Genomic DNA, 14,769 nt, shown 5'->3' with positions numbered 1-14,769 from the left:
ATTTCTTCAGCTCTCTGTTTCCTTTCCCTCTGGAGTCTCCCATCAACTCCTCAGAATTTTCCTTGCATTAGCCCTCCATTTTTCATCTGTTTTTTTTTCTCTTAATCTAATTCCATCTAGTTACCCTTCTTTGACTTTTCCTCAGAAATATTTCCTTTTGCCTCCACTTCTCTTGATTCTTCCCTATCCCATCAATGTTCTCTCTCTCTCTCTGGCTCCACCTTTCCCCAATCACTGTCCCTGTGCTGCTGCTGCTGTCCTGCTCTGAGGTGATACAGTGTCTTTGCTCCACTCAGCTATCCTGGCCCTGCTATAATGAGACAGAACAGCTAGAGAAGAACTAGGAGGCAAGATGGAGGGGGAAGAGGGCACAGGGCCTAAGAGTGTCCAAAAAAGATCCAGAAGACACAGACTATCTGCTGGTGATAGAAAGCAAAATTGAGGACTCAGCATTGGTCCCGGTGTCAGACAGTTTCTGTCACAGCTTAGCACTAACAACCAGTATCAGATTGTATCAGTGAGAGCTCAATATTAGTAGATAGGCCAAGTTTATGTTGCTCACTTCATGGTAAAGGTGCTGAAATTATATTACCCACAATCTTTTCCCTTATATAAAAGAATATACCAAAAATAGCATATGGTGAATTCTAGGAATATATACCATATATAGAAAATAAGAGTTAACAAAAGTTCAGCACTGTCCTTTGTCAATAGGGATTAAGAACATTTTAGAAAGACCAATAAGTTGTACATAGTACATAAAATAAGTCACAGACCATTACTATCTTCAGAAGACAATTTTCAAAAACCATTTAGGTTGGTAAAAAAGATGTTTTGATAACTGCCCACCTTCCCATGATGTTCTAGAAGGTGCATACTTTTACTGTCATTGAGTGGAGGCATTCCAGGAAGTAATAACAACTTGTGTAGTTCTCAATTTTCAAAAACTATGGGCTCTATTTACTAACATGAGAAACTTGGCTGGTGTTAAAAATGCTAGGGCTGCACTTTCTTCTACTTTGCAGATTTGGGGCCCCCTGTGGTACAGAAGCCTAGGACAATTGCCCAAAACTGGCCCTGATGAGATAACCAGTTAAGAGTGTGTTAATGCACATCAGTATGCATGAATTTAAATGCATAGTTAGTAAAGAGACCTGCAATAGTGTGAGTGAGGATTAATCATGGGCCTTCATAGATACAGCCAAACAAGGGTACACAAGAAAAACAAGACTCTTCAATAACAAAAAATATGCTGAAGCCTATTACATGAGAGAGAGAAAGATGGGAGGGAGGTATACAAAAGAGAGAGAAGGAGACTGGATGAAGGCTGGGAGGGAGGTACATGAGAGAGAGAGAAAGAGAGAGACTGGGTGAAGGCTGGAGGGGTACATGAGAGAGAGAGAGAGAGAGAGAGAGAGAAACTAGGTAAAGGGTGTGGGGGGGGGGGGGTACATCAAAGTAAGAGAGAGACTGGGTGAAGGCTGGGGATGTACATGAGAGAGAAAAGTAAGTGAAGGCTGTGGGATACATGAGAGAGAGACTGAGTGTTCTCAGAGAGTATATAGAGTGTAATTCTCAAAAAGAGAGCATGTGTATGTGTGTGTTTTGGCACTTCACATGTTGCAAAATAGAAAATGTGGCCCCCACTAAAAAAAGGTTGGGCAAGCCTGGTCTGAACCTCTTCACCTCCACATGCCTCTCCCTGCAGCCCTATCACTCTTACTTGCTTTACCCAAATTCCAGAGCCCAGCCCTAGCAACTGTATTTTTCATCAAATGAGGCCCCACAATGAGTCTGTGAAATTGGCCCTGCTTCCTTCCACAGGCCATCCCTGCCACATCCCAATCCCCACTTCTCCTTTTGTTCTCTCCAGCACTCCATCCTCCACCTCCCCAATCTCTCTCTCTCTCTCTCTCTGTCACTGACTACTATAGAGCAGGAGCCGTGCAACAACCATTAACGAGGAAGAAGTAAAAAAAGGCAACCACAACCATGGAAGTAAAACTGAAGCCGCCCTGCACTACCTGTCTCTGCAGCTGCCTATTCTGATTTATCCAATCTCCCTAGCAGACAAGCTTCCTGGTTAGAAATAAAGCCTGCACTGGATGAAAAGAAGGAATCAACTGTTGGCATAGGAAGGGTAGTGCATTCACTGTATCCCAGTTTAGTGTCTAGTTACCTTTCCTGGGTCTTCTATGCTTGTTATGGCAACTTTATCTGCTCTTCAGTTAAAGAACCAGGATATACCGCAAGTGGCTCAGGAGAACATAACCCAGCAACTAGGATATTTCACAGGTTATCCAGGAGGACACAGCCAAATAACCTCCTGGAAGATCTGGGAGACTAGAAGGTCTGACATCACTGATGAGGGCTCTGCACTAGGTATCAGTATCAAACTGCCTGTGAGATCAGGATATACTATACAGGTTCACTCAGATTTTCTGAAGGGAATTAATATTCCACTATTACACATGTTATCCCTTCAAAAGCCAGTAGAAAATTGATATATCTGGTTCCATACTTACCTCATTGATTGTATTTGTGTTTATATTTTGCCATTTTACTATTATGCTGGTAATTAATAAGTTTTAGGTCAAGCTATACCTGCTGTACTCCACCTTGGGTGAATCTGTTCATAAAGACAGGTAATAAATTCCAATAAATAAATGACATAAATACCTGGCAAACACATCAAGCCACTGCTCAGCACCTCTATGTTCACATCTTTTGCACAGGTGGGGAAGGTCTGTGAACTTCTAACTGGAAGGAAAGAGAGAAATTACTGAAATTCACTAGAACAAGTAACAGAAAATTATACTTGAGGAAGTTACATGGAAATACTTTTAAAACAAATAGGAGGAAATGTTTTTTTCACTCAACAAATAGTTAAGCTCTGGAACTCTTTGCCGGAGGATGTGGTAACACTAACAGCAGTTTGCGTACCTGGGTTTAAAAAAGGTTTGGACGAATTCCTGGAGGAAAAGTCCATAGTCTGCTATTGAGAGAGACATGGGGAAGCAACTGCTTGCCCTGGAATTGGTGGCATGGAACGTTGCTGCTAATTGGGTTTCTGCCAGATACTTGTGACCTGGCTTGGCCACTGTTTGGAAAACAGGATACTGGGCTTGATGGACCATTGGTCTGACCCAGTATGGCTGCTCTTATGTTCTTATGTTCTCAGCCTTTGGAAAGATGTCACTGTCTATACCTCTCTTCAAGTTACCTGGACTTGCTAATTAATACGTGCTATAAGTATACAAGTGAGAGTTCTCAATTGGGAAGATAAACCCCCCTCCCCTTATCCTCTCGCTAAAAATGCAAACAGTGATAAATGCCAGAGAGATACTACTGACACTACTTGCATTCTGAAAGGTGAGTGAGATCATTTCTCCATTACATTCAGACACCACCCCAACCAGCCCTCTGTAAATGGAGGTTCAAGGAAAGAATACAAAACAGGAAATGAGAAAAGAATAGCCCGCCCTTACCTTTCTCCACACCCCATGCCCCCAAAACTTTAAAATGTTCATTAGAGGGCTAGAGTGAATTCTTTGTTTCAGTCAGAATATATTTCAGAAGGCACATAACTTTCTGCACTAGTGTCACACCAAACAAATTTTGTCACTAACTTATAAGTGGGATTGTGCAGGTCACTATAAGTTTAACTACCTGTCATTGGTCATCTCTTCCCTGAACAAGGCACCATCCTTTCCCCTCCAATACACAGTACTAGTCACCAGATTGTGGGTTAAAGTACAAAGGAAATGGCAGTTTCCCTTTTAGTATAAGGAGACTACAACTCCCATAAGGCTTGGGGATAGAGTTACTGCCTCGAAGAATCCAGGAAGGAGAGAAGCAATTAAGGAAAAGCTAGCCCAACTGAAAGAGATATGGGAAGAGTGTTCTAGAAGGGTGGGGGTAGGGAGGTCTTGCTAACTCCATAGGATACATTGTTCATAGTGAGAAAGGCTGGTGAGGAGCCCTAGAGGATCCTAATTGGAATGGAAGAGATTAGCTTGTGAGTTGGTAGAGGCTGTCATGAGAATGGTGGGGTTTGGTCCCAAAGCCCCATAAAAGCTCTCCCTAGAAAGCAGACAGAAGCCTGAGGAAGAGGGCTGTCTATAGCCATAGCAGTTTTGTGTCAAGATTAGTTCGATTTTAGATTTTATTTGGAATTTTTATGTAATCTCCTGATATGTTTTTATCAGTCTGTTTTTTGTATCTCCCATGAATTTCAATTTGAGAGAGCTGGTGGGCGGTGGTAAGATTGTTATAACATAACAAGCAATTAACAGCATTAATTGGCATTAAATTTTACACACACAAATCACAAGTGTATTCTGCAATGTGGTACTTGTAAATTCCAAGTTGAATAGTTGAAAAGGGGGCGTGGTTATAGGTGTGGAATAGGCGGGTCATGGTAGTTTATAAAATCTATGCACATTGTTTGCTGTGCCTAATTTAGGCATTGGGATTTACGCCACGTAAAACATGGCCTAAATGGACACTACCAAAGTTGGTCACATGGAGAGACACTTGGCGTATTCTATATACTGTGTGGAAATTTAAGCCTATTCTATAAAATGTAGGTATACTTTAGAGAATATGCCTAGGCATATTTTTTTACCATGTGGATTTTTCTGTCACCCTATATAGAATCTAGCCCTTAGTGCATAAGTACTGGTACATTCCTGACCTGCCTATCCAGCTTATTTTCGAAAGAGAAAAACGCCTATAGTGTGACCTAAATCGGGAGATAGACGTTTGTCTCGCAAAGGCGCCCAAATTGGTATAATCGAAAGCCGATTTTGGGCGTTTCCAACTGCACTCCGTCGCGGAAACGAATAAAGTTGACGGGGGCATGTAGGAGGCGTGGTGGAGGCGGAACTGGGGCGTGGTTATCAGCCGAGAGATGGGCGTCTTTAGCTGATAATCGAAAAAAAAGGTGTTTTTACCGTGATCTTGGGTCACTTTGTTTGGACCCTTTTTTTTCACGAACAAGTCCCAAAAAGTGCTCCAACTGCCCAGATGACCACTGGAGGGAATCGGGGATGACCTCCCCGGACTCCCCCAGTGGCCACTAACCCCCTCCCACCAAAAAAAACCCACTTTAAAAACTTTTTTTCCAGCCTGTAGGGGGGGCGGTGGGTGTGGTCCGCCCCGGGTGCACGCCGCTGGGGGGGGGGGGGGGGGGGGGGGGGGTGCCGCGCGAGCCTGTCCTCCGTTGTTCCATGCTTCTTCTCTGCCCCGGAACATGTTACTTCCTGTTCCGGGGCAGAGAAGCATGGAACAACGGAGGACAGGCGCACACGCGGCCCCCCCCCCCCCCCCCAGCGGCGTGCACCCGGCCGGGGGGGAGGGGGGTCCTTTGCAGGGGTGTCCTTTCGCCGGGGGGGGGGGGTGGTCCGCACTGCATCAGGGGGGGTGCTGCACCCGGGGGGCCGGGCGCATCGGCGATCCGCCCCGGGTGCCAGCCCCCCCCAGGAACGCCACTGCCTGTATGCCGGCCTCAAATGCCATACCCACCTCCATGACAGCAGAATGTCTTCGATCCTGTCACAGCCTTTCCCTGGGTCAGATGTGGCTCTCGGGTGCAGTACAGGGTCACATCAGCATTGCATTGTGGTGGGTGTAGGGTATTGGGCTCCGTGATTTCATAAGCTTGTGTTACAGTCTCACGATGTTGGTAGTTGTAGGCTCTTCTCTCATGGTGCTTTTCCCCCTGCCTACTGGGTCAGAGTGTGACCTGTTGTAGTCCATGCGGTAGTGGCCATTTTTGTAAGCCAGTTTTAGTTCCCTTTCCTGTGTTAGCCACGTTAGACAACTTAGTTCTTACCTTGAATGTGGCTGAAAGCTCTGACCTACTGCTCATCTCAGTACCAGGGAGACTCGTTGCCAGTGGGGCACAACCTCTGATCTGCAGTTAACTGTGAGTAAAGGCGGTTATTCCAATAAAGGACGTTTTCGGAGAGATTAGTCTTCAGGTGTCAACTGGTGTGCCAATGGTATATAGCAGCAACCAGTCCTTCAGGTCTGTGTGTATGCAGGTCCCTGGAGCACTTTTATGGGGTACCGCAGTGCACTTCAGCCAGGTGGACCCAGGCCCACCCCCCCCCCCCCCCCCCACCTGTAACACTTGTGCTGGTAAATGGTAGGCCTCCAAAACCCACTGTACCCACATGTAGGTGCCCCCTTCACCCCTAAGAGCTATGGTAGTGTTGTACATTTGTGGGTAGTGGGTTTTGGGGGAGGGGGGTTGGGAGCTCAGCAGCCGTGGTAAGGGAGCTATGCATGTGGGAGCTTTTTCTGAAGTCCACCGCACTGACCTAGGGTGCCCAGTTGGTGTCCTGGCATATCAGGGGGGCCAGTGTACTACCAATCCTGGCCCCTCCCACGACCAAATGGTTCGGATTAGGACGTTTTTGAGCTGGGCGTTTTTAGTTTCCATTATCGCTAAAAAACAAACGCCCAGCTCAAAAACGTCCATTTTTTCGAAAATTCAGTTCGGCCCGCCCCTTCACGGACCCGTTCTCGGAGATAAACGCCCATGGAGATAGGCGTTTCCGTTCGATTATGCCCCTCTATGCCTCTCCCGTGTTAACTCCTCCTTTGCAGTTACTCACTATAGAACTTAGGCGCTAGCCGGATGATTTTCAGTCAGCGGCGGGTTTAACTGTATTGCCCACCACTGGTGCTGAACCTGGATATTCAATGCTGGGCCCTTTCCAGTGACAGGCGTTGAATATCTGGTTTTATTTTTCACCAGCTGATAACCAGTAAGCCAATATTCAGTGCTAACTGGCCATCGGCTAGCAAATAAAGATAGGCCAGCTATTTATGGGGTCCTATATATCAGTGGCGTAGCCAGACCTGACATTTTGGGTGGGCCCAGAGGTAATATGGGTGGGCACTATGTATACAGGTATGAGTAGTGTTTCTTGGAATACTACAAAATAATGCCTTAGATTGCACTGGATGATGGATTTCTAATTAGTCTGCCCAACAGCTGCCCTGCATCAGCATAAACCATACACATACTTAATGGAAAAACTGATATTTTGAAATAGAGTTACGTTATCCCATATCTTAAATTTGACAAGACTTAAGTCTACTATAATGGCAAACATTTCAACACATATGTCAGGATCCTGCAATATAATTACAGAAATGGCATATATCCTTCAAAGTTTAGTTTATAACAAATGAAAATGACTGATTAAACTGTATTAAAAAGAACATGGGTAAATACCTTTGAAGTCCTTTTCCCCTTTCAATCATCCCTGTAGCCCAGTATCAGACCTTTATTTCCATTTCCTACCCCCCCCCCTCCATCCCCGTAGCCCAGCATCAGCCCATCAGCCCTTCCCTATCATCCATCCCGTAGCTATGTATCAGCCCTACCCTACCCCCCACCCCTCCCTGTAGCCTAGCTTCAGCCCTGTCCTACCCCCATAGTCTGGCATCTCCCCTGTTCCCACTCTTCCCCCTCCCCCACCCTGAAGCACTAAATATAAAACCTTTTGTTTTTTTAACAGCCTGGGCACTTCAGAGCCCACCCCCATCCAAAAACCCACCTACATTAAACATTTTTTTTTTATTTTAACCTGGCCACTACAGAGATCATCCCCAGCCAAAAAAAAACATTATATGAAATATACAACCACTGAGCCCACAACTACAAAAATCTAATTATAAAAAGCTTTTGTATTTTTCTTCAGAGCCCTGTTTTCAACAACACAAGAATTACATGAATCCCAGAACATCTTATAATTCTAAAATAGGTTGTCAACGACCATCTTATCAACCTAGAGTAACTAGAGACAAACATACTCAGAAGATGGCAGCTACGATTCAACCAAAGCAGACACCTAATTCTTGAGCTAGCCTTAATTAAAAAAAAAAATTACATGATGATTATGATGAAAAAAAAAAGCATTTACAATTTTATTACCTGCTGGCAGCTGCTGGGCTGGGCTGCTGGCAGCAGGCAGCTGCTGCTTACCTTGGCAGTAAAGTTATGGAGACACTGCTGAGTGCTGAAACTTGACTCTGGATTGGAATGATCTCTCATCTGTCTCGAACTTCCAGTTCCCAAACCAATTCCCACGTCCAGGCAGGGCCAGGCTGAGGTTCGCCTCGCACCTGCGCACGTCCAGTCATTAGCGCTGCTACCGCCGCGTACGATGGATGGAATCATGGGAAACACTACGACGCGCTGCCTGTGCGGCCCTGCAGTACATTCCCGAAGGTAGGCGCCTGGCGGGCTGATGTTCGGAACTTCGGAGCTTGCCCCGCGAGACCTGAGCGGATGCCCGGCTGCCCGCGACGTGGTACACTAGGCTGCCCACCCGTAGCTACGCCCCTGGTACAGAGTGACATAAAAAATAAACTCAAAACTCAACTCCTCAGTTGATTCTTATCTGAGATAAAGTTCAGATCTAGGCCTCCTGCCATCCAATTTTGCCCCTATTTGTAGCCCCAAGAAACCAAGCACACATACACCTCCCCCTCCCATACCAACCCCCCTCCTCGGGTGAGTGAAACCCAAGGGAAAAAAACCTTCAGGAATCAGTGTCAACAGGATCCCATACATCAGATGATGTAAGGGTCAACAGTTCATTCCACAGCTACTTCTTGGTTACCATAGATGGCCCACCTTGAGGCTTCCACACCGACTTACCTCCTGTCCTAGCCTCTGCTTCAGTTCTAGAGCGGCGCACAGACTAAGGCCCACGAAGAGCTCGTCGGAGCCGCAGAGGAAATCTGAGGAGGGCGCGCAGACGGGGCCCAGCTGCTGGAAGCGCTCCAGGGCCTGCTCGGCCGCCTCGGGTTGCTCCAGCGCCGTGTGCACCAGCGCCGCCACTGCGTACATGCCGGCCCCGCCCAGCAGGAAGGCGGCGCGGGTCTTGGGATCGATGTCGGCCGCCCGCAGCAGGCTTCCAGGAGGCGGCGCGCAGGTAGCACGAGAGCGGCGGGGCACGAACAGCAGGTGCAGGCTGAGGCGGTACAGCATGTAAGCCACGCCGGCCACACCCCCGTACAGCCCTCCGCCTCCGATTGGAGAAGAACATCCAAATGGGTGGGCCTGAGCCAAGAATGGGTGGGCCTGGGCCCACCCAGGCCCACCCGTAGCTACGCCCCTGCTATATATGCTTTAATTTTGCCCGATTAGCACTGAATATCAGATCCTAAGTGTGATCAGCCCCCCCAGAACAGCCCCGAGATAGCCAGATCCCGGTTATGTGCTAACTGTAAATATTCAGAGGAGATAACTGGCTATCTCCTGCTGAATATTCGCAGATAGCTAGTTATGTGCGATTTAACTGGCCAGCGGCCGTTGCTGACTGGTTAAATCGCTTTGGATATCAGGCCCTAAGTTTCTAGAATAGTGCCTAAGTGTAGTTACTCTTGTAACTGCAAATTGGTGCCAATTAACACCAGTGTTGTAATTTAACTAAGTAAATGTACTTAAGTAAAAGTTTTGTTACTTTCACTTGTAAAGAATTACAGGAAACATTTGTTACTTTTACTGAAGTAATAATTTTACCAATTTTTACTACTTTTACTCAGTTACATTTGATGCTTACAGTTAAAAGTAAAACTGGAAGTAAGATGTAAATGATGATTCCTCAGTAAACCATACAGCTAAACCTTGTCACAAAAAGAGCAGATCCTCTCATCTTAAATTTTGCTGTTCAGGGAATACAGCCTATGAGAACAGTAGAGGCGCCTGTGTTTCTTGAACTGGTTACTGGTCTCCAACCAAACAGATCAATGATGAGTTGGGTCACCTTGAAGTAGAAATGAAGCTGAAGCTGGTTGCAATTCTTGGTGAACAGACATATGTCCCTATCATAACAGACTATTGGTCATCCCGTGGAAAATGTTACATTGGGGTGACTGTGCACTGGATTGATAGAATCTTTAGAGAAGAAGTAACATAGTAACATAGTAGATGACGGCAGAAAAAGACCTGCACGGTCCATCCAGTCTGCCCAACAAGACAAACATATGTGTATACCTTACCTTGATTTGTACCTGCCTTATTCAGGGCACAGACCGTACATGTCTGCTCAGCAGTACTTCCCGCCTCCCAACCACCAGTCCCGCCTCCCATCACCGGGTCTGGCACAGACCATATAAGTCTGCCCTCCACTATCCTCGCCTCCCAACCACCAACCCCTCTTCCCCCCACCTGCTCCGCCACCCAATTTCAGCTAAGCTTCTGAGGATCCATTCCTTCTGCACAGGATTCCTTTATGCATATCCCACGCATGTTTGAATTCCGTTACCGTTTTCATCTCCACCACCTCCCGCGGGAGGGCATTCCAAGCATCCACCACCCTCTCTGTGAAAAAATACTTCCTGACATCATTCCTGAGGCTGCCCCCCTTCAACCTCTTTTCATGTCCTCTCATTCTACCGCCTTCCCATCTCTGGAAAAGATTTGTTTGCGGATTAATATCTTTCAAATATTTGAACGTCTGTATCATATCACCCCTGTTCCTCCTTTCCTCCAGGGTATACTTGTTCAGGTCAGCAAGTCTCTCTTCATACGTCTTGGAACGCAAATCCCGTACCATTCTCGTAGCTTTTCTTTGCACCGCTTCCATTTTTTTAACATCCTTCGCAAGGTACGGCCTCCAAAACTGAACACAATACTCCAGGTGGGGCCTCACCAACGACTTGTACAGGGGCATCAACACTTCCTTTCTTCTGCTGATCACACCTCTCTCTATACAGCCTAGCAACCTTCTCGCTAGGGCCACCGCCTTGTCACACTGTTTCATCGCCTTCAGATCCTCGGATACTATCACCCCAAGATCCCTCTCCCCCTCAGTACCTATCAGACCCTCTCCGCCTAACACATAAGTCTCTCTTGGGTTTCTACTCCCTAAGTGCATCACTTTGCATTTCTTCACATTGAATTTTAATTGCCACACCTTAGACCATTCTTCTAGCTTCCTCAGATCCTTTTTCATGCTTTCCACTCCCTACCGGGTGTCCACTCTGTTGCAAATCTTAGTATCATCCGCAAATAGGCAAACTTTACCTTCTAACCCTACGGCAATGTCACTCACAAATATATTGAACAGAATCGGCCCCAGCACCGAACCCTGAGGCACTCCACTACTCACCTTTCCCTCCTCCGAGCGAACTCCATTTACCAGTCTCTTGTCTGGCCTTAAAACAGGGAATCTCAACCCAGTCCTCAGGACACACCTAGCCATCCTGTTTTCAGGATGTCCACAATGAACTATGCATGAGATAAATTTGTATCCACCTCCATGCAAATCTTATCTCATGTATATTCATTGTTTTGCCAAAAAGTAACCACTCTAATATATTATATTGCTTATATAATTTTTATTTTCATATTCTTGTAAGCCTATGGCTCATCCTTACTATACATCAGCTATCACCATGAATTATCAATACCTATTTTCTCCTAATTACATATGCACTCATATCAATCAGATATTACCTAACCTAATACCTCTCTTGCTTCAGTGAATATACACACAGTTACACAAGTCCATGAATAAGTCCACACACACGGCATGAACTAACAGACTCAATATATTCTTCTATGCAACCTAGTAGGTGCTCTAGTCCTTTTATCAATCCCAATTACTGTTCACTCTTTGAATCTTCTGAACCGTCTGTTCTTTAGTTGTATCTTAAATCTGATCAGATGGTTAACCAGCAGCTTGGTGCAAATGTTCTCCAATCATGTACATGCCATATTGTCCAATCCTATCATGCTGGAATAAATATGACTCGTCTCATCCCGGTCTCGTGTTGTGCTTCAATTCCAAACTTTATAATTCGTACTTCACAAATACTGTGTAGTATCACCGCTTATGGGTTTAATCACAGCTATGCAACACAGATTGTGATACAGACATGGTTGTATATACTGTGACGTGTCCTTGTCGGTTATGGTACATAGGCCAAACAGTAAAAAAAGTTAAATTGCGTATGGCACAGCATTTAAGCAACATTCGTTTGCAGAAAAGAGATATGCCACTAGTTGATCATTGGATTAATGCCAATCATTCCATAGATCAATTTAAATTTGTAGTATTGGTACAATTTAGCGTAGGGAAAGGTGGTGACATTTTGCAAAAAATTATGTGAACGGAACAGCGTTTCATATATGAGTGGCATACAGTGCAGCCTACAGGCCTCAATAAAGAAGTTGATTGGGCTGGTTGTAAGATTGACACTAGGGGAGGAGTTACTGATTCATGTAATGGCTTAAATACAGAGAGCGCATGCGCTGGCGTTATATCGAACAGCGGCGCCATTTTGATGCAGACTCCTGTGGAGGGTCGTTCCTGTGAGAGCTGCTGACAAAATTTGTAAGGTACTTTGTGTAGAAAGAGATATAAAATTTGTAAACTAGTCATTGTAGGTTATACATGGTTTCCATGATATTTATCCTATTTTCTCGCAGTTAAACCCCTGTTGATGCCTTCGGGTGAAACGGTACGTGTGCGTTGGGTTTGACGGTGTTCAAAGATGGTTGCATAGCTGGAGCTTCCCGTAGCAAAATGAGATGTGTCTGTTCTGATCCATCTTTATTTCAAAGGAAATAGTATTAATATGATCCTTGTTCACAAGGGACATAATAGGGTTTATTATATGTCAAGGTTGATAAACTTGTTACTTTTCCCTTTAACTGGTACACAACGCAGCAGTGCTACAAAATGATTCACTACTAACTGTTGCTCCACGATGTTTGTATACAGGTACAAGGTATCAAAACCAGCTGTGATGTCAGTGAGCAAGCTTGCACTACTAGTAAAACCATTAGGTTCTCATGCGCAGCCATAGATGTCTTGTACCTTACTGGCCAGCACTCAACTGTTAAATTTCTCCGGCCAGCCTCTCCATTTCACTAGACATGTTTTGCTCCGACCCCTTCCTTTTACTTCTAAAGCTTTTCAATTCAGTAAACCCTGTCAGTGTCAGGACTGATTTTTAATAGTTCTTCAGGGTAAAGAGACCCTTCCACGGCTTCCCTGTCATAATCCTGTATCTTGTAAACAGGCATCTGCCCCCTGTATAATACATCTGTTATTATAAATATCTCAGGTCCACGTTTGTTCGTACCTCTTTTGAAAAGTGCCTTTTGTTTTCACCAGTTTAATGTGAGCACCTTTGGCAAAATGATTCACGGCTGTTGCTAGTTCCGTATTCCCTCTATAGATCATTTTCCGGACCTGCAGAGAATTCAGAAGCATCACATTGATAGGTCTACCCTGTATCGTTCTGTGAAAACTCTGATTATAGCTATGTAGCTGGGCCTGAAATACATCTACATAGTGAAAAGTGTTGTGTGGCGTGAAGTATCACCACATTTTAGACTTTAGTGTGCAGTTAAACCTCTCTACCACGGCCACTTTTACATCGTTGTTGGTCAATAAATGGCAGATTCCTTTTCTTAGTAAGAGAAAAAGTGGGATGTTTGACCATGGAAACCAAAGACTGGAGAGATGGATTCTTCAAGAAACAAACATTTATTAGATAAAAAGACTAGACACAAATGCTGTGTTTCGGCCACTAGGCCTCCATCAGGAGTCTACAAAAAGATCATATATATATATATATATATATATATATATATATATATATATATATATATGATATATAAATTAAAAACCACAGATATATGTAAAAATTATAAATATATAAAAGAGCAGTATCGATATTCAATGTCAAAGAAGAAATTGTACAAGAATAATATAAATAAAAAAACAAAAAAAAACAAAGTACAATTTTAATTGCAATATGAGAGGTACATATGAATAAAAAGATATCTATAGAAACAGGATATTTATAAAAAAAAATTGTATATATGAAATAATATAAAACATGTTAAAAATGTGGAGAAGAACAAAAAGATTGTGTATATATGTGTATATATGAATATCTCTCATAACAATATTTGTGTCCAACAATGAAGGACAAACACAATATCACATATACATGCTTATAAAACATAGGAATAAATTAAATTAAAAAATATTAAATTAAAAGATGTGTATATAAAATGGCATGATCAGAGTGTGTAATGTACATGTACTATAATAAAAATACAATAAAAGTAAGAATACTTTGTATACATTATTTGGGCCTTACAGAACAAATAATAGTAAATCATAATGACGTAAATGTGTCTTATGGATATCATCTGGGTCCATATAGAGAAGTTGAGAATATAGAGAGACATTAAAATATCTGTCTTAATTCTACACTGAATATTTTGTCAAGGTGGAGATAATCGATGATAATCGTATTGTTTAAATGCATTAGGAAATTAATTGGTGCTGATAAAAAAATTTTTGGTGCTGATAAAAAAATGAAATGGTGCTGAAAAAAAAAGGTTTGGTGTGGAATATTTCAAAAATGTGTTGAAACGCAGAATATAATTATATTTAAGGTATGCTGAGTATGTGTCCCTTCCTCTCAGCATCAGCACTTCACATCACGTTTGAGTAACTACCCTCATGACATATCATTATATACACAGGTGTCATTTCACACATATAGTGTTATCAATAGAAATCAAACAAAATAAAACATGGAAAAGAAAATAAGATGATACCTTTTTTATTGGACATAACTTAATACATTTCTTGATAAAACAATCAAGCATTACTATGACAGTCTGACAGGGTGGGAGGAGGGGGGTGGGTAGGAAGTATGCATGGGGACATCAAAGCATATCATTGATATTCTAACAGGATGGGTGTGGATAGG

At 43.8% G+C, this 14,769-nt stretch overlaps 1 protein-coding gene across 1 annotated transcript in view; it reads right to left on the bottom strand.

The window, feature by feature from the left end:
* The window catches only part of PLEKHG4 (pleckstrin homology and RhoGEF domain containing G4), a 507,451-nt gene that overhangs the window by 337,544 nt on the left and 155,138 nt on the right, over positions 1–14,769 (bottom strand). The window contains exon 4 of the mRNA XM_030205018.1: positions 2,680–2,760. Within this exon, the coding sequence (XP_030060878.1) occupies positions 2,680–2,760 (81 nt within the window). The remainder of the gene's footprint in view (positions 1–2,679; positions 2,761–14,769) is intronic.

This window comes from Microcaecilia unicolor, chromosome 5 (assembly GCF_901765095.1).
Source record: "Microcaecilia unicolor chromosome 5, aMicUni1.1, whole genome shotgun sequence".
Classification (NCBI taxonomy): Eukaryota; Metazoa; Chordata; class Amphibia; order Gymnophiona; family Siphonopidae; genus Microcaecilia; species Microcaecilia unicolor.
This window is presented reverse-complemented; position numbering and strand designations above follow the sequence as displayed.